Source organism: Euprymna scolopes, chromosome 19 (genome assembly GCF_053919585.1).
Source record: "Euprymna scolopes isolate OS-2025 chromosome 19, ASM5391958v1, whole genome shotgun sequence".
Classification (NCBI taxonomy): domain Eukaryota; kingdom Metazoa; phylum Mollusca; class Cephalopoda; order Sepiida; family Sepiolidae; genus Euprymna; species Euprymna scolopes.
In genome coordinates, this window is record NC_136500.1 from 29,721,849 (window position 1) to 29,741,551 (window position 19,703).

General features: G+C 33.2%; 1 protein-coding gene across 1 annotated transcript in view; it reads left to right on the forward strand.

The window, feature by feature from the left end:
* LOC145303491 (CCN family member 1-like) overlaps positions 1–19,703 on the forward strand; it is a 384,636-nt gene that overhangs the window by 141,717 nt on the left and 223,216 nt on the right. The window contains exon 2 of the mRNA XM_080144917.1: positions 18,649–18,999. Within this exon, the coding sequence (XP_080001043.1) occupies positions 18,649–18,999 (351 nt within the window). The remainder of the gene's footprint in view (positions 1–18,648; positions 19,000–19,703) is intronic.

A 19,703-nucleotide genomic window follows, 5' to 3' on the forward strand; every position in this document is an offset into this window, starting at 1 on the left:
AAGTTTGGGAAAAGGTGTTATAAATAAAAAACTATCCAAAATACTATTAAAAACCTGCCGAATATATGTCAACATATGTCACGGTAACATATATTGAGCGAGTTTTTAACAGTATTTTATCTGTTTTTTTTATTTATAACATCTTTTCCCAAACTTACCGTGTTAAAGAGAGAATGACGCCATCTTTAATTTTCGAATAGATCGGTAAACACTGTATGGTTTTCGAGCTGAATAAATATGTTACATTGAATAAAAACACAAAAAATATATCCAGTTTGGCAGAAAAGTAACTTATATTGCCTTTGATAACATTTATTTGTTATATATTTGTTTTTTGACAACTTTTTCGAATCTATGTGTACAGTAATACACACCCGTTTTTCTTTTATTAATTTGTTAAATGAAAGTACAGATAACCCGGTCTGTTTCTAATGTGATGAAAATCTAGCCCCCCCCCAAATAAAGGGGTACTCTGGATAATAACAAAACATTAAAATTGCCTCAGTCTCGAAAGATTTCTTCTTTACTGAACGAGGAAACAAACGGTGAAGTGTAGTGCACCTTCTGTTTCTCTCCCCCTTTCTCTTCCTCTCTTAATATCTCTCTCTATCCATCTCTCCCTTTCCCTCTCTTAATCTATATTTCTCTCTATATCACCCTCTCCATCTCTCTTTGAGCCCCTTTCTCTAACTCCCTCTATCTCTCTCCTTTCCTCTGTCTCATCCCTCTCTGTTTCTAACTCTCCCCCTCTCTCTGTTTATCTATCAATCCCTTTATCTCTCTATCTCCTTCTCTTTCTCTATTTTCCTCTCACTTTCTCTTTTCTATCTATATATCTTTCTCTCTATCTGTTCATCTCTAATCCCTCATCCTATTTTAGTCTCCTAAATTGATTATAGTGAATAAGGCATTGTCAAAACATGGATAAATCCTATTTTAGTCATCTAATTTACTGACTGTGAGAATAGAAGTTATTTGGAAATTACTGCTACCTTGAACAGCACAAGAAGTAACTGGTAAAACCTTTCTAATTAAATTGATTTTGGCAGCCATTTTTAACAAAATGACATAGCCTTAGCCCTTGCTGCATGAGGAATACCTGCGACCTTGCTTGCCAAGTAGAAGAATTATTTATTCTACTTTAAAACATTCAATTCTTCAAAAATCTCATCTTCGACATCTCAAAAACATCCAATATGGGGAAAAATATTGCAGAAATGCAAACTTATTGTTTAGGATGAATGCACAATGGTACACAAAAAATCACTTGTGGCTCTTGGCCGATCCTTGCAAGATTTGCGTGGCAATGTCAGACCATTTGGGAATGCAGTAATATTGCTTGCAGGAGATTTCAGACAAATGTTACCTGTTATTCTTCAATCAACACCAGCAGATGAAATAAATGCTTGCCTCAAATACTCTACTTTTTTTTCCATGTGAAGCTATTAAACTTAACTCAAAATATGCATGTCCAGTTGCCGACTGTTCGATCCGCACAAAAACTTTTGCATCACTTGTGGAAAATTGGGTACTAAAAATGCCAGCTGATCAGAGTTAAGGGCAAAATTCTTTGACTTTTAACTTCTGTAATTTCTGTAATTTTATTTCATCAAAAGAATAGTTAGTTTAAAATGTTTTTGCAGATATTCAAATTATAAGAATTTGACTGAGTGAATGAGCTATTCTTGCAGGTCAATACAAAGATGCCCATGAACTTAACGCTATTATTCAATGTAAAATTCCAAGTGAGGTAGTCAAATACAAATCCATCGACACTTTTGTGAAAGCAGATAAAGTGGTTAATTATCAAACAGCTATATTTGCCAGGGATGCCACCGCATATATTGCAACTGAAATTTGGTGTACTAATTATCATGTTGTGAAATATAAACCAATCCAAGCTTTGTAATGGCACATAGCTTGCAGTAAAAAAAAATTAACAAACAATATCATAGAAACAACAATCTTAACAGGACCTTTCACGGATGAATATATCTTCATTCCATGCATTCCTATGATTCCACCGGATACATCATTACACTTTAGGAAATTGAACTTTCCAATTTTATTGTCATTTGCAATAACCATCAACAAAGCACAGGGAACAATCTTTACAATTGTGGGCCTTACAGTTACACACTGACTGTTTTTTTCACATGGACAATATATATTACGTATTCAAGAGTCACCACACAGGAAAATCTCTATATCAGCTAAGAAAATGAAACAACAAATACGGTGTACCCATGCAAAATGGAAAATTAAACCTATAAGAAACTTGCTTTTTCTCATGTTGGAACTTTTTCCATTGTGCAATTTGAGCCACAGCAACGTGTGGCAGGGTACAGCTAGTATATATATATATATATATATATATATATAGAGAGAGAGAGAGAGAGAGAGAGAAATAAAAAGGAACAAACCGTATTATGTGTTCATCAACGTTTTGCTTTGATCCTAAATAGATTCTTTTTTATTATATCTTTCTATAATTTTAACACAATCTAACTAAGATATTATGAAATTCATTCTTTAAAAAATACAAATTCAATTAATGTTTATTTGTGAACCATAATGTCTTTAAAATGTTGCCCATTTACAGCTTCGGATATTTGTGTTACTTCAACAAGAAACTTGACCAGATCCGACTTTTTCTTGTGGGGATATCTAAAAGGAAGAGTCTATGTTAACAAACCTCAAACCCTGCAAGAATGTAAGGAAAACATAAAGAACGAAATAAGGGACTTAAATAGACATGCAGAAATTCTGCAATGTGTCATAAATAATGTTTTTGAAAGAGCACGAATATGCGAAGCTGAAAATGGGCAAAATTGAAAAAAACACTTTGTTTCATAAATATTTTATGAATTTTGCATATTATATTTAATTTTATAATGTCGAACTTAGATTGTGGGAAAAGGCAGAAATATATCATCAAAAATAAAGAATCTATTTAAGATTTAATTTGCCCCCACGCGTCTGCTAGTCTAATATATAAAAGACTATATGTCTATCTTTATGTCGCCATATTTTCAAACTATCTCATCTGAATCTAAATTTAAATTTCTAGTTGAAAACTCTTTTGTGATGTTTTGGACACACCGTGTGCAGTTACGCCTTTGCGAATCTTTTGGGGTATTTAGACATTATGTTATGTTGAATATTTAGTCAGGATAAGCCGAAGTATTTTCTTGTATTACTGGTTTTACAAACGCCTGTACAAAGAAATTAAATATATTCGTAGTTAGTGACTCATAAGAACTCAAATTATTTCATATATTTTTTCTTCAGAAAGAGCAGACCTTTAAGTTAGAACTTAGTCTGACGCCTCGCCTCACTTAGCAAACCTTGCCTATCTTTAACCAAACAATAGACCCTTTTCTATGCTCTGCTTATAATACATCTGTCTTTTTAAACATCGCTCGAACAGTGGGATATGACTGTTTTTATTAAGTCTGATGACTGGAGTAGAGTTTTCAGGTACAGGAAAGAGTTCACCATTTCTTACCTCTTCCCACTTCGTATGCAGATAGATTAAGGGTCCTTTTTACCATTTTTCATCTGCCAGTCAATATTTATTTTGGTAGTGATTCATGATTTCTATCAGTTTCTTTATAATCAACGGAATTTTATTTGTTATTTAAAGCTGTCTTCTATTAAAAGCGAGGGCGCACGCTTCGCACCCTGTTGGAGTACATTGGCGCCTCATTTTATTGTAAAAATTGGTCAGGGTTATCTTTATATGGGGCAAATCCTCGTACCAGGATGGACAAATAACCCCGTGTATAGAGAAACATTCGAATATAGTGTTTAGTATGAAATCAATTACTTTCCAGGAATGATTCAGTTTATCTCCTTATATATATATATATATATATATATATATATATATATATATATATGCGTATTTGTGTGTAATAAAATCGTTAGTCTATGGTTAGCCAGGGGCTATCATCCACTCAAGAGTGTACCAATGCATACACAATCGAACATTTCGTATGTGGAATAATCACTTGACTTGAATTCGTCCTGTCCAGTTCCTATCTCTACCTTGTGCCACAATTCCGGCCAATATCTCGAATTGTTTATCTTCCATCTGAACTTGACATAAGTCCGGCAATAAATCACCAGGAACCGTTTCCTGTATGTCTCTATTCACACCATTACATCCTGCAAGTCGCGGTCAGGTCAGGAGAAACGTGCACTGTGAATATAATGGAGTCAGTCAACAAGACATAAACCGTTTTGCAGATTTTTTTTGCTCTCTTTTTTCTTATTTGTTTTACTTTTCTGTTTCTCTCAAGCAATGGCATCAGTATAATCTCTTAAAGAGATCAGCATGAAACAATCTTCTTATCTTTTTATCCATTTACCGATAAGTGATAGACCATTGTAAACCTGGATTACATAATGACACCCATTATTTAATATTATTTTTTCTACATTACCGTTTGGTATTTAGATGTTAGGTTGTCGTACATCTATAGTTACAAATGGCGTGTACTGTGAACGCGACATCTCGAATTCAAGTGCAGTCGGGTATACTGCCCCGCTTTTACTATTACGCTAGAGAAAGATAGGAGTCCACATCTCTTCCATTTAGTCATAGGTTAGAGAAACTTTAACTCCTTTTGCCTTTTTTGGGTGATATAGCTTTACATTTAATCTTTGTTGTGCTAAGTCAGAACATCAGAATCAAACGAAGCCGTTGATTAAAAGAATTTAAAATCTTTTAAAAATAAAAAAACATGCCATTCACCGCCACTTTTGTTTCAATGGATAACACATTTATATACATATTTTAAATGTTTTGAATCAATTTATTTCTGTCTAAATTAGATGAAAGATAATTGGCTATAAAATATACAAAAATATTATAACATAAGTCTATTAATTTCAAAGAATGTTATCATTTATCCAACTTTATAGCTTTCGAGTAGTCAAGTTAAAAAATCCAATGATGGTTTAAAAGAATCAATGGTAGGCTTTACATGAATAAATGAAGTCATTTATTTCTGTAAATTTCCATGTATGTTTAACGTTTGTTTTAACGATTAAATAAAGATTAAAAATTAAAAGGGTTTAGTTCTTTTTTAATAAGTGAAATATATGTAAACAAAACTCTTGAGGTAAGCAACGATAAGGTTTGTCAGTACCAAAGGGGTGACCATTCGGAGAATGCTAAGCGCCGTATGTGTTGGACACAACTCCTGCATCTAGTATCACGCCTGGTCGTCTTGACCCTGTCTTGCTATCAGGGCCAAATGTTTCTGAAGCAAAAAGGAACAGGGGGATATAACAGCAGATTGTAAATACGAACAACTGTTTGTAGATCTTTATGATCTACCGTCAGTAAGAAAATATGACATAACGACAAATTGCCAAAAGATAGTATCGTATTTTAAGCAAAATGTGCCGTTTTTATCGATTTTTGTTCTTTTTTGGCATCGATTCTTCAAAGCATTTCCACTGTACTGATATATTAGAATATTGGGGTCACTAAATAAAAACATACATTTTTATCCATGGTTTAAATGTAGAGATTTTCGTAAAAATAATGAAAATAAATATTTTTTGCTAATCTGAAGGAATAATTAAAATTACCATATTCAACGAATTTCACACTTTAAAACACAATAGATGAAAAATTAAACACATTCCAAATTCGGATTTTCAACCTTACATTCTGATACGTGTGCAATTGTTTTTCGTTTGTTTTATTTTACAATTCTCACCTTTCCCACTGTAGTGAAGTAGAAAAAAAGTATATTTAAAAATATATATATAAGACACAGCTGTTCCTTCCAAAAGGTCGAGCTCTTCACCGTCACAACCAGAACTCGCCGTCGTTTCACTCTCTGCGCTCTTCACCCCACTTAACACAAAAAAAAGTACCGTTCATATGCTGCCCATTTCTCCACTTATGCAAATTGACTATCAACCAGAGCCATCTAGTTTTCCATTTCTCCAAACAGTCAATTTGCAAAGGGGGACAACTCAAACCACACACAGTCATCTAGTTTTCCATTTCTCCAAACAGCCAATTTGCAAAGGGGGACAACTCAAACCACAGAGTTTGTCTAGTTTGGGCTAATTATTTTAAGCTAATTTGTAACCACAAATAAAGAAGGGGGTTGAAGGCAAAATACATATGTATAAATATCTATTGTAAAAAAGTAAACCGTTATAAAATTGATTATTCACTTAATAATCTGTGACAATTTCATATTGATAGGATAATTACTTAATTTTTTTTTAGATTTTAAAGAGTGACTTCATCAAAAAAGGTTTTCTGTTTTGGCCGTGTCTATCAATGTATATACTGATCGAAGTTTTCTGCTCTATAGCTAACAAAGAAACATATTTGTGAAACTTCTTAGAATGAATACGCTACTTAGCATGGGAAAGTAAGTAATTAAGATAAATGTATAGAGGAATTCTTAGTAAAAATTAAGAAATAATAAACCCTTATTCGTTTTTAGCTAATGGTATATGTCTTTTCTATAGACATATTTTTATATAAGGGTCAGTTTGTCTACAAACTTATTCATGTGATGTGTGTGTCATTTCGTTATGCTTACGTCTTCAAATGTATATAACACGTGTTCAATCAAAAAGGACTGTTTAGACTGAAAACGATTGTATGTGCACTCTGCCTCTTATGTATTTTGTCTTTAAAATCGCCGAAGTTTTTAATTGCATACGAAATAACTAACATAATATATATATATAATATATATAATATTATATCGCTAGAACCTTTTCACATAAAATGGATTTTAATTTCTCTAATGATTTATTTATGAGAATTCTTATTATAAATTAAGTAATCTTTTAGAGGAGTAAAAAAGTATTTTTTCAGAGCAGTAGAGTTTTTTTTTACAAAAATAGAAGTAAAGATTTATCAAAATTATAGAATGCGATGATAATGATTAATAATTTAGAAATGTTTGTAAGATTCCAGTCCAAAGACATTTGAGAATTGTAATGAATAAAAATCTATTGGTTTTGAAAACGAACAAGTCGTATCTGCGTAGAAGCAGTTGCACGATAAAGTTTTACACAGAAAATAATTTCTATTGACGAAAGACACATTGGGAAAAACGAAAAGATTTTCTTCGCATTGTAGATAAGTTTCTGGCTGTGTTTGTCTTACAAGAATAAGCGAGAGATTCGAATTCAGTTTGCATTGAAATAATGGCAGAATAGCGTTTTCTTTATAATTTACAAAACGTTTATTATTTACAAAACGTAAGTTTAAATACAGATCACTCTATCCAGATTTTATGTTTGAATTCCAAATGAAATATATTGAATATAAATGTTATTTAAAAGTTGCAAGCATTTAAGGTAAGAGATATGTGCGTATATACAAGATACAATTATCATATTGTATGACTGTTAGATAATAGCATGGTTAAAAGTGAAATTAGCTATTATTTATCTATCCCTCCACCTATCTATCTATCTATCTATCTATCTATCTATCTATCTATCTATCTATCTAGTGATAAGTGGACAACAGCAGTAACCTTGCTTGGTAAATAATAGATATATTGTTTAGGTAAAATAACTTTAGCTAAAAGTTAATTATGTAAATAGTTAAGTTAAATGTGTATAGATTTAGTTGTAGTTAGCTATAAACATAAGGATTTAGAAATCCAAAACTATGATTAATAAGTGACATTTTTCACGCTACATTTAGATAGGTGACCGGAGCCTACGTTAAGGAGATGTGTCCTTTAATCGCCTACATCACTGAAACTGACAGGTGAAAACGATTAGAGCAGAGAATTTAGTTTTGGTCACCAAGGTGTGCAGACATACTCCAAAGACCAGGAAGCGGGGCTAGACAAAAACAACATATAGACACGTAGCAGACTCCCGCAAACACTAACACATCCGAAATAAATTTATATTTATAAAATATAAGGTTGTTGTCCTGTGGTTCACAAACCAAAAAACAGCTATGTCTCAACAATCTTATTGTGTCAGTACGGTGGACATTCATCACAGCGCCCAGCAGTATGACGACAAAAGACCTCCGGTATGAAGCATATGTTCTTTCATATATCTATGATTATATAAAATGAATGAAGCATATGTTCTTTCATATATCTATGATTATATAAAATGTATGAAGCATATGTTCTTTCATATATCTAAGATTATATAAAAACTTTTCAGAATTTTGGAATTTGATTCCTTAGCCACGTCACTAATAGACGTCGTAGAATGTTGCAGAGTTTAATGGAATACTTGTATAAAGTAGCGTTTGAGAAAAAGTGCAGCGATAAATAGCAGTTCCTTATGTCCAATTCCATGTAAAGCTGGGTGCGTTTCCGATAAATATTTTTGATTTGATCACAATAGTTCTATGCAGTAGTTGTTTCAGCTGTAACTGTAGTTGATTATGCATTGTGTAAATAAATATGTCACTGTTATTTTTTTCTTCATACTTCTGGACTTTTTGTAACTGTTCCCGTATTTGACCTTTGACATTTTACTATTTTGTAGGAAGCAAATATATTCTATTAATACATATTAATCTTTTCTGACTTCAGTTAGGGAAGAAGACATCATTCTAGACTCTTTCATATATCATCTCCCGCTATATAAAAACTTTTCAGAATTTTTTAGACTCATGGTATTACTTTATTTTTTATGTTAGGTCCTTATTTAGATTGTCCATTATGGACGGGCAGGATTATACTCACACCAAAAATCGACATGTTTAAATTTGTCCTCATTTTCAGGAAAGTAAATGAAATCAACAATGTTAACGCAGTAGAAAGTATTTAATTTTCACGTAGGTAGCAATACTGTTTGAATATTGGTCGTTTCTATTACGAAACAAAGTTTAAAAGTCAGTGAGAATCGGTAATTTTTTATAGTTTCGGTAATGTTTGCTACGCCTATTTGTGATCTGTCTTTGAATTCCTCAGTGGCAGATAAAGATAGCAAAATGTTTCACACTATCGACTCAGAAACCGTGTGTGCCAAGTTCGAATCCAGTTTGTGGCGCGAAATACATTCTCTTAAGATGTTGGCAACCTTCAAGTATTACCCCATGTAAGTACCCAGGTTTCTTATAGAAGAATTTCCTCTAGATAGATATGCGAAACGCTTATGGCAACACTAAAATCATCTGATTCATACAAAATGAATATTTGAATGAATTTTCTTATTTGCTCTCGATTAGGTTCTAGCCGTAAGAGTGTTTTTGTGAGTTCGAACCAAAAACTGTGTAATGGATATTCAGTAGCTCTATACACTAGGTGCTATTAGTAACTTATATATCCAATGATTTTTTTGTAAATATTGACCGCCACTGGCTATATTTAATTTGTGAATTTACAAAAGTTTTGCATTACACTAAGATAAAACAAAAGCTGGACATTTTATTAACAGCACTGCTACATCCGAAAACAGGAGTGCATTTAGATATCCAGAAAGGGTGTTTAGCTGTGTCGGGGTTGTTCCGTGTGGCTAGATTTGCGAACATAATACAATCATCAGCCATCTAGTCGATAGTCCGTAGATGTAACAGCAAAGGTATAGGACATATGATGTAGATAAATATCTTCAGTATTTTTATGGAAACATCTTTACAGCACTTGGGAGTACTCTATTTGTATATTTACAAAGAGTTTTGTGTTCTTCTGCAGTAATAGCAGACGGTATCATTAACGATAAAATTGTATATTTATTTGTTCAATATGTCGCAATAGTTGGGTGTTCGTTTATTAGTAACGCATAAGAATCGAATTTTATATTTTCCATCTTGACTATTTTTAATTAGTAGTCAAAAGTAAAATTTAAGTTGATTTCTACCGGAAATTGCGTCATTATTAAAAATTGACATCCTAATACGTCTTTGAATTGTTTCTATTGCGTGTACAAATCGAACTAAATGAGGATATTTTGCTGGTTCTTCTATTACTTTTTAAGGAGCATGACTGAAAAGAGGATAATACTGAGTAATAACATATACTAAGTAATACTAATTAAATAATACTATGTAATACAGATTAAGTAATATTACGTAATACTAGTACATATCTACTAAGTAATACTAAGTACACCCATGAAATCTTGTAAAAATATTAATGAATCGATAACAAAATAACATACAATAATTCAGTAACAGATTTTTATCTATCGGTTCATTTATAACAGGTATGGGTATGACTTGATGAGAGACTATTTGAGGGCCGTGTCGAATGTGGAGCTGCCACGTAGTAACCATTGCGCCCACTTTCAAGTTGACGCGGGATGGCAATGCCTATTGGTGCATCTAGTTCGATCAGTTTAGGATGTCTGAAAATACTTGCATTCTAACCAAAATGCACCAAATAGTAATATTATTTAATTTTCTTTACCCATTTTGCAAAAATCAATCATGTTCTGCAAAGACAAAAACGTAAGCAATGATTTTCTTCTTACAAACAACCAAACCAAGCAGGATTATAAAATATTTTTAAAAATATAAAGAGCCTTAAAAATAAAAATAAAAACTTTATTTCAAAATTACTGGACTTGACATTACATAAGCCAGAAAGATTTGACATAGCGTAACACAAAACAGTCAAACCAAACACTTTATAAAAAAATATGTGAAGGCCTAAAATATGAATCATTAACACCTTTCTAAAAAAATCCTGGATTCGGCATTGAATAACCTGAAATTGCTTGATATACTGTAAAACAATGCACCCCAAAGAATTATGTAAAGAAAAGTTGCGGATTTAAAAATAAACAAAGGACTAAATTAAGGATCAACTTCATAGCGTTGGCTAGAATGAATTACTTCTTCTGAAAGGTGCCATAAACACAATGAGGCAGCTGTCTACAAGACTTCTATTGAAGAGCTGACAATCTGTTGTAGTCGAACGGACACTCTGAGCGGAACGTAACAAATGAGTCGTAAAGAAAAGGCCTTTTTTAATTAATCGAAGGTAGCATGATAAATACAACTATGTTGATATAGAATAGATAATGAGTCGTAAAAGAGAGACCTTTTTTAATTACTCGATAATAGCATAACAAATACTACATTGGTGTCGAATAGATACAAGCAATGTACCTCAAGGAAAGATTTACACTTATCTAAAAATTTAACCCGGGAATTTAAACCGAATTCTGTTATATATCATATTAAAAACACAGATGCGGTACACGGTATACAAATATTTAATGAAGCTGTAAATAGCGGTAGGAAGATTTTTTAAAATAAATATACCTAGAAACACATTGGTAATATCGATCTGGTTCAGTGACTTGTGAAGAAATAGTTAGGTGTCTAAGACTAGATATTACCATAGATTTGCAGTGAATATTTCCCTTTCCGAATACTTTTTGAAGTTTCGAACTGCTGATTTTCTGTTTGTAATGTAGCCGTGTCAGCCTTTTTAGGCGTAACATGTGCGTGACGTCACTGACTAAAATGTATATATAACGATTAAAATTACAATAAGAAAGAAAATGTAAAGAAGTGTGGCGATTCGCAAGTTACGCTCGACGAGAGCGCAAGCCTGCTCTCTCTCCTAAAACTCCCTTCGAGTCGAACTTCGTGAAAATTGTCGTCGTGCTAGAAAGATTTACGGCATATGTTTGTCTGATACCGTGTAATATTAGCAAGTTGTGTCTTTTGCCGTGTATTGAGATCCAGCCGACGTGCTGGGTTCAGAGAGAACAACAACGTTGAATGTTAGTGAAAAAAGATTGAACTCATTTTCACGGGAATGCCGCACACGGTGGCTTTTATTCGATATTTTAATAACCAGAATTCACAACATCAAAATATTTAAATATCATCCTCCACTGTATTATATAATAAAAAATCATTTATTTGCATATATCAGTTCCGTTACACAATGCTTAATGAATTAAAAATCTGCACAGTGATTCCATTTTTAAAGATTTAAAATAATTTTTAAAGATTAAAACAAGTTAGATTACTCTTTGGTCTATGTTTTGATTATACATTTAATTCTAGTTTAAGAGGCAGGCGACTCGAAATCTACAGGAAGCAGTGTCAGATAAAAGAAATGATACTATTTTTTTCCAATAAATAGAAACCAATAAATATATCATGAAGTAGTATATTTTTTATAATATTAAAACATATTAAAACCATTGAAACAATGTTTTTTCATTATTTCATGCAATAAATAATTAAATAAAATGAGATTTTAATCGGGCCACGTTTGCTACATGCTTAGAATCGCCCGTTCTTCTGATTTACCGGTTTCTATTTTGTTTATTATTTTATGAGACTTCCTTGATTTTAATGTTATTTTATAAGAATACAAATATTCGCATGAACACAGAGGAAAGATATTTTCTCATTATTTACAACAAAATATTGGTCAAAAGTATTATTTTCGAATTCATATATTATTTAAGTACAAACTACTCTAGTAAAAGTTATTCTCTCCAATGATGTCGGATTAACCGTGGGAAAAGGTAACAAATACCAAGGTCTTATGTACGACCTGAAAAAAATGGATATTAGGAAAATATCAAATATTCCAGCAATTATACGAGCAAGCAGGCTCATTAAAACAGCATTAAGAAAACTACGTGGGAAATATACCCAGTAAATCAAGTGTACGAGAGATTTAAACGATTAAACATTTAATGGACGGACCAAATCTTAAAAGAACCTCTTAGTTGGAATCCATGAGATAGCGGCTGAATTTCTAGCATCCAATTGAACGAAAAAGTAACATTTAAAATAAAAGAAAAATGTAAGGTTCTACTTTAGATATATCTTACATTTTTTTCAATTGTTGATAAGAAGGAGGTAAAATGCAAAAGCAACTAAATATAAAGGAATTAAATGCCAAACAATAAATAAGTAAAAAATATCGCACTAATCTTAAAACACACAATGTTTTCGGCATATTATTCAATTGAATACAATTATTATTTAATTTAATACAAAATGTAGGATCACGTTTAGAAATAATAATCTATGATTATTTTAATGTTGATTATATTTACACTATGTTCTATTGTTACATCGTATGAAGCTTCCTCAGTCTGTTTCTTAGGGGTTAGGGTTAGGGGTAAAATGGGAAACCTTTTAAGTACCTCTACTTAGCTTTGGAAACAAATCCCAAGAGTTAAAATCTAGTATTTTTTATGTCCGATATATCAATATCCATCGACAATTCTTATAGCTGGACCACTTCTTTGCAACGTCCATGCACCCACTTTTGTTACAACGTTTGCTATTATCATCAATGCCATATATATATATATATATATATATATATATATATATATATATATATATTATTGCATTTTCACCCCACTCAAGGCACATTGCCACTTTGTTGTAGGGGGCTACTATTAGGGAAATAAGCATCAGGGGTACTGTGTGGGAAGTTGGGCAGCAAGATGTTGGTTCACGTTACATTAAAACTTCTGCATGTCAGTACAGTCGGGGAAGCAGGAGTAGAAGGCTATCTTGCATCTAGGGTTCTCTACTGTGAAGTGGTGGGATTTAGCTGCTTGCCGGGTTCGTCGGGGGTATTTACGCCGAGTGAATGAAAGTATTATTATAAGTATGCTCAGTAAACCAAGCTGCTCTCTTAACAATTACAGGACGCCTATCCATCCACCGACATCCATGACAAATAACACCCTGCCAGAGAATTATATTTTTAAAATCCTAGGTCTAACATCTACAGGCAATATGAACTGGAACAAATACATTGAAGGGCTTGCGAAGGTGGGTTCCCTTTATCGAGCTAGAAGACTACTTACACGTGGGAATATCCTGAAACTTAAAAGGTCGCTATTCGCCCATGCATGGAGAATTGTTGCCACATCTGGCTTCTTTTTTTTTTTTACACAGCGATCACCACTTATCAAGGCCCGGAAGCCACGCAGGGATAAGGGTTATTGCAAGTACATTACGTTAGTGTGGAGATTTGATGAAGTGTTTACTTAAGGCGAGGGTTCATTAGGAATTTGTTAACGTTGGACTTTAAGACATCCAAGTTGTAGTCCGGTGGGAAGCAGGCAGACGGAACAGAGTTCCACAGGCGTGCAGTTCTAAGGAAGAAGCTTTGTTCATGGAATCCACGATTTGATTTAGGCACAGATGAAGAGTGGGGAAATTTTTCACAGTGCATTCAGCTAGAGGGGTGTTCATAACACACAGGAGACTTATTGGTCTGTACTGAGAGGGAGATGACTTATCATCTGAATTCTTAAATACAGGGCAAACTGATGAGGTCTTCCAGGGAGTCAGAAAGCCCTTCTCCTTAAGGAAGCGCTTAAATGGTTTCGTAAGTATGGGAGCGAGTTTTGGTTGAAGCCTTTTCAACACTATAATTGGGATACCATCAGGGCCACTTACTTTACTGGAATCCCAGTCAGCCATAGAGTATCGGTATGCAGTGCGGTGGAGGGGTACGTCTGGGGACTTATTACATTGTCTACCACCACTTTTTCCCTTTGTGATAGAGTCCAAAAAGAGTCTTTAATCTAATAGGTCACACCTTGTCAACTAAGCTTCAGCTCCTGTCCTATCCCCACAATGTAGCCACTTTTGCCTGGTTTACAAATATATTAATGAAGTAAGCTCTGATGAATCTGTTGCACTTATACACCCTCGACGTATATATCCTCGACAAATCTGCTCAGCAACAACATCTCCCCGTGCCACTCTTTATGTGTCTATATGTCAGAAACCTTTCTACTACAAGTGGCAAGATTTCAGCAAAAATATGTCTTAAGATAGCTCAATTAATTGATTCTACAGATATCTGAAAGATACGGAACTTATCTCTTACTACTGCTATATAGGAACGTGACACGTGGAGTTTTGTATTACAGAACATAGCTTTTATGCACGCACGTTTCGCTCACTGAATAACTGAACAGACAAACCTTCCTAGATATCATAGACATGTCTTCAAAAAAAAAAAGAATTATGTCAATAAGCTTAACTGAGGTACGTCATGGCCAATAATTCGAACTAAGGTTCACATAAACGCAGAAAAATAAAAATCTGCGTAAGTTCAAGCGTACCATTTCGCTTATTAAACATATTAAATGAAGTTCCCAGATCCTTTAACTATCGATTCAAAATGGAATAGGCACTATTACCCATTGCGGGGTAATGGCCTGGAAGAGGGTGTTAAAGGGAGTTATCCATTCACCTGTAATGGACGCTTCTAATCAATATATATATACATATATATATATATATATATATATATATATATATATATATATATATAACTTCGTATTCCTGTCTATTTGTTTGTGTGTTCACAATTTGATTAATATATACAAAAGGTGCATTACTTTAATGCTTCATTCAGTTCTATATATAGTATGATTCGTGTAAAATAGACGATTGAGAGATGACGTCACTTGCATATTACATTAAGGAAAATCGATTTATTAAATAGCGGGGTGTCAGTTATTGTTTATAGTGAGAGAATTGTTTAAAGTGTTCTATTTAATTTTATTATTTAAATTTGATTTATATTGATAACATAGTTAATTTTATTTATTTTTACCAACATCGATTTTTTTTATACAACAGTTTGAGTTATTTGAGTTTTGAGTTATTTCCCATTCTTTTTTTTGTTTTTGCTTTCTTTTTCGGCGGAAAATCAAACTAAAAATAATTCATACAATCTCGCAAGCATTTTTTTTAATCAGTTCAAATAAAATAATTTCCGTGATTTCGCAATTAACGTTTTGATCCAGTGGATTTTTATTTTATAATAAACAAACAATCCAATTCAACTACGATTCTTTATTGAAACAAAAAATTAATTTACGTTTTTTTACCAGTTTTTTTTTTTTTTACATTTTTTTGACATCGTAACTGCTATGTTTTTTTTCTTTTAATAACACAATAAGTCATAACTCCTCATTTTTATAACATAAAACCGTGTACTTCGGTTAACACAAATTCTATTTTGGGATTTTTTAAACCGAATTATTTACAGTTTGTTTTCGCTGCAACAAACCGTAATAACTAATCTTTCTAGACTGAGGGAGCATAAAAAATTCGCTTACACTGGAATATAGTCATGAAAAGGTGCTCAATATCAGGAGAATAGCTTCTCTTCATATTTCTTCTGCCGAAGTATCTGGTGGAAAGTTTGTCACGTACTTCTGCTCTTTTCGGTGTGGGGGTACATTTTCGTGTTTTCATTCATTCTTTTATTTTTGAAATTTCTGATGGGGTAACGACGGAGTGGACATATAATAATTAAAAACTGGTCAATATTCTTAGTATAGCAGCTGTGGCCAAACCGAACTTCATGTCGACCCTGACAACACTGGGTATCCATGCTAGTCATTATATAAATACCCAGTATAATAATCATGTGACAAATTATCGCGACAAAAGGCGAAACTACACACTGTATAACAGTCGGAAAATACAGACCACCTTTTTTGTGTATGCACTTTCTTGTACAATATATATTGTCCTAGCTGAACCTGTAGTTCGAATCATTCTTATCATTATTTTCTATCGTCACAACACATGAATTCTCTCGAGCAGAACAGCTTTGCAACATTATATGTGGCCCGGAAGGAAATATCGGGTTACCCTGAAAAACATTCACAACTGCAGTTGTCTAGCTACAATTACTGTACAAAAATTTCCCCAATCTCTTAAATCTTAACGCAAATGCCATGAACTAAGCTTCGTTCATTTATTGCCTGCATGTGTATCTATGAGCTGCAGATATGCTTACAGTTGCCTAATCGTTTTCAAGTCCAATGTAAATAACCTTTTGTTTGCCGTCTTCTTAAATAATCAAATTCTAGCCAATTCCCACTACTTCCAATGACTACACAGTTGTCTCAATGATCATCTTAGAGTCATTAAGTATATCCTCGAGTGAGATTCAGGCCTTAATAATTGTTGACTTTCTTGTAACTAAAAGTTAATGTCAATCATGTTAACTGTTGACAGAATTTTATCCGAACCAAAAATGGCAACCACGAATAAAGTTGCGCAATAGCGTTAGCTTAATCGTCGAAGACTTATGCAACTGTTTCAAAAGGCTTTGCATCTATTCTATCTATGCCCCGGAAGCAATTTCACGGAACTCAACAAGAAGAACTACCGGAACACTGATTCGATCACGGGGGAAAATATAGTTTACACTATATAATGATTAGAATCGAAAAACAGAAAAAAAAAAAACTGAAACAGCGATAACAAAAACATAGAGAGAAGAGTTACTTACACATGAGATCAAAACAAAACTGTGAGGGGAGAAAGATAAAACTTAATTAAAAACAAAAACAGGAATGACTCAGATACAAAATATAATTTCTGTTTTAGGGTGACTTTAACTTGACTAAACTGTCTTCCATCATTACCAAAAATACGCATACGTGTCCATACACACTTCTGATTTTACAAGCTCTTATTTATTTTCATTTAATTATTTATTACACGATACGCATTTTTTCAAAGCCTTATAATTACGGTATTTCTCTATTTCAAAAATATAACATTTCTTCCCTCAGAAAAAAAAAAAAAACTTATATTTAATCAGATGAAATGGTTTGTCTTATTTGCACTGCGCTAATTTCGAGATTCAATAAATGTGGTTGATCATCGGTTACGCATAAAATGTTAAAGGTGATTGTTACTGCGTCTTTATTACATACACCTATTTCCGTTAATTTACATGCCAAGTATGTTTTTAACGTTCTATATTAAGCAATATTAGCCTGATAGAAACCCATACCAATAAATAAATAAGCAGTGTTAAAAAAATGCCTTTACTTATGTCCTAAATAGAAAATTCTTTTTAATTTTCTGTATATCCTTCGTTTAATACAAACACAAAATTGTTTTTCTTTTATCTTCTTTTTCGTTTTCCTTTTATTCCTTTGCTTCTATACTTTTACTTCTTTTTCATTTTCTTTTTCTTTCTTTTTTTCCGTCGTTTTTCTCTTTTATATTTTCATCTTTGTGTTTACTACCAGTTATTGTGCTACTTCAACAAAAACAAAAACAAGAACCACTATTGCTACTACTACTACTACTACTACTACTACTACTATACGACTGCTGCAATAATGTGTTTTGCATTCTTTTTATAATTTCTTCGCATTCTCGAAATAAAAAAAAAGTTTTTGTAAAGGAACTATTTACTATAGACAACAAACCGAAACAGTTGTCAAGAGATAAATATATAACAAATAAATTTTACTATAGGCGACATAAGCTTCTCTTCTATCTACCTGGATGGTTATTCTAGTGATTTAACTAATTTTAAAGAGTATTTGAGTGTTCAAATATATATAGTACTGAGCATTTAGGTGAAAACAACAAATATGGCGAACATCAGGCTATCAGCTTTAAACTCCCAGGACTCGCTAAAAAACTGAAAACTAAATACTAGTAGTAATCCACCAATTAAATATGATCGTGTTATTTATTGACTGTACTTCTAGCATGATTGTGTTTTAGTTTCGATTTTTGAGCTATCACGAAAATAAAAAGGAGACAGCCTCATTGGCCACTTTTCAGTTTGATGTCTATAGTAAAAACGATTGGTTCTTTTCAATGTTTCATTTTGTTTTCGAACTCTGGACCTGTGTCAGTTTTTATCGCTACCGTATCTACTTCTTTTGTTTCAGCCCGAGACCCAAAGCCCTGCGAGGTGCACAGCTCCTTTTACCGTAATGGAAAACGCGTTGTGAAGAAGCGATTGTATCGCGACGGCGAACAGGTTCAGCCCGATTGCAGTCATATGTGCACCTGTCAGAACGGCAATTTCGGCTGCGTATCGCTGTGCCCGCAGGAGGAGAAGAAGCCCTCAAAGAAGCACTGCAAGAATCCGCGGCTCGTCACCGTGGCCGGGCAATGCTGCGGTGAATGGTGGTGTGATACGGACACCAACTACACACGCCGGGTTGAGATCAAGAGCGGCAGCACGAGTAACGTCATCGAATACGATCCCCGACGAGATGAGAACTTTATTCGACACGGTAAGAGTTTCGGCATGGATATAAAATACGCACACACAAACATACAAAATAGACACGCACACACACACACACACACACACACACACATAAGAAGATACAGAGGCATGCACACACACACACACACACACACACACACATATATATATATATATATATATATATATATATATATATATATATATATATATATATATATATATATATTAGGGGTTACAAAGATGTTGGATTAGGACATTTAATAAAAGTTAAGCTTGCCTTTCATGCAGACTCCGAATCCTGTGACCGGTGGTTCAGTTCTTCATACTTACACTGATAAGTCTTATTTAAATATGTATGCACATTAGAGTTTTGATGAGTGATGATTGTTTGTATTATTTATATTAATCGGACACTTGTTCTCATACTGCGTGTTATCTGCACATCGTTTTCGCCGATGTAACCTGCCGTAGTCAGGTGTATAAGCACGGCTACCGAGAGAGCAGGCCTATGAAGATGACAGTGTCGTCATTACCAGAGAAACATGTACGTAAAGGCACGAAGGGGCCTAAAGCTTCTGGTGTTCAACCACATGGCCATTAAATATATTTTTCGTTCCATTGTATTTGTAGCTGTTATAATTATGTTTTTTATTCTCCTAAAGAGAAAAACAATTCTCCATTTGGATAATTATAATAATTGCACATTGGAATCATTTTAATCTAACA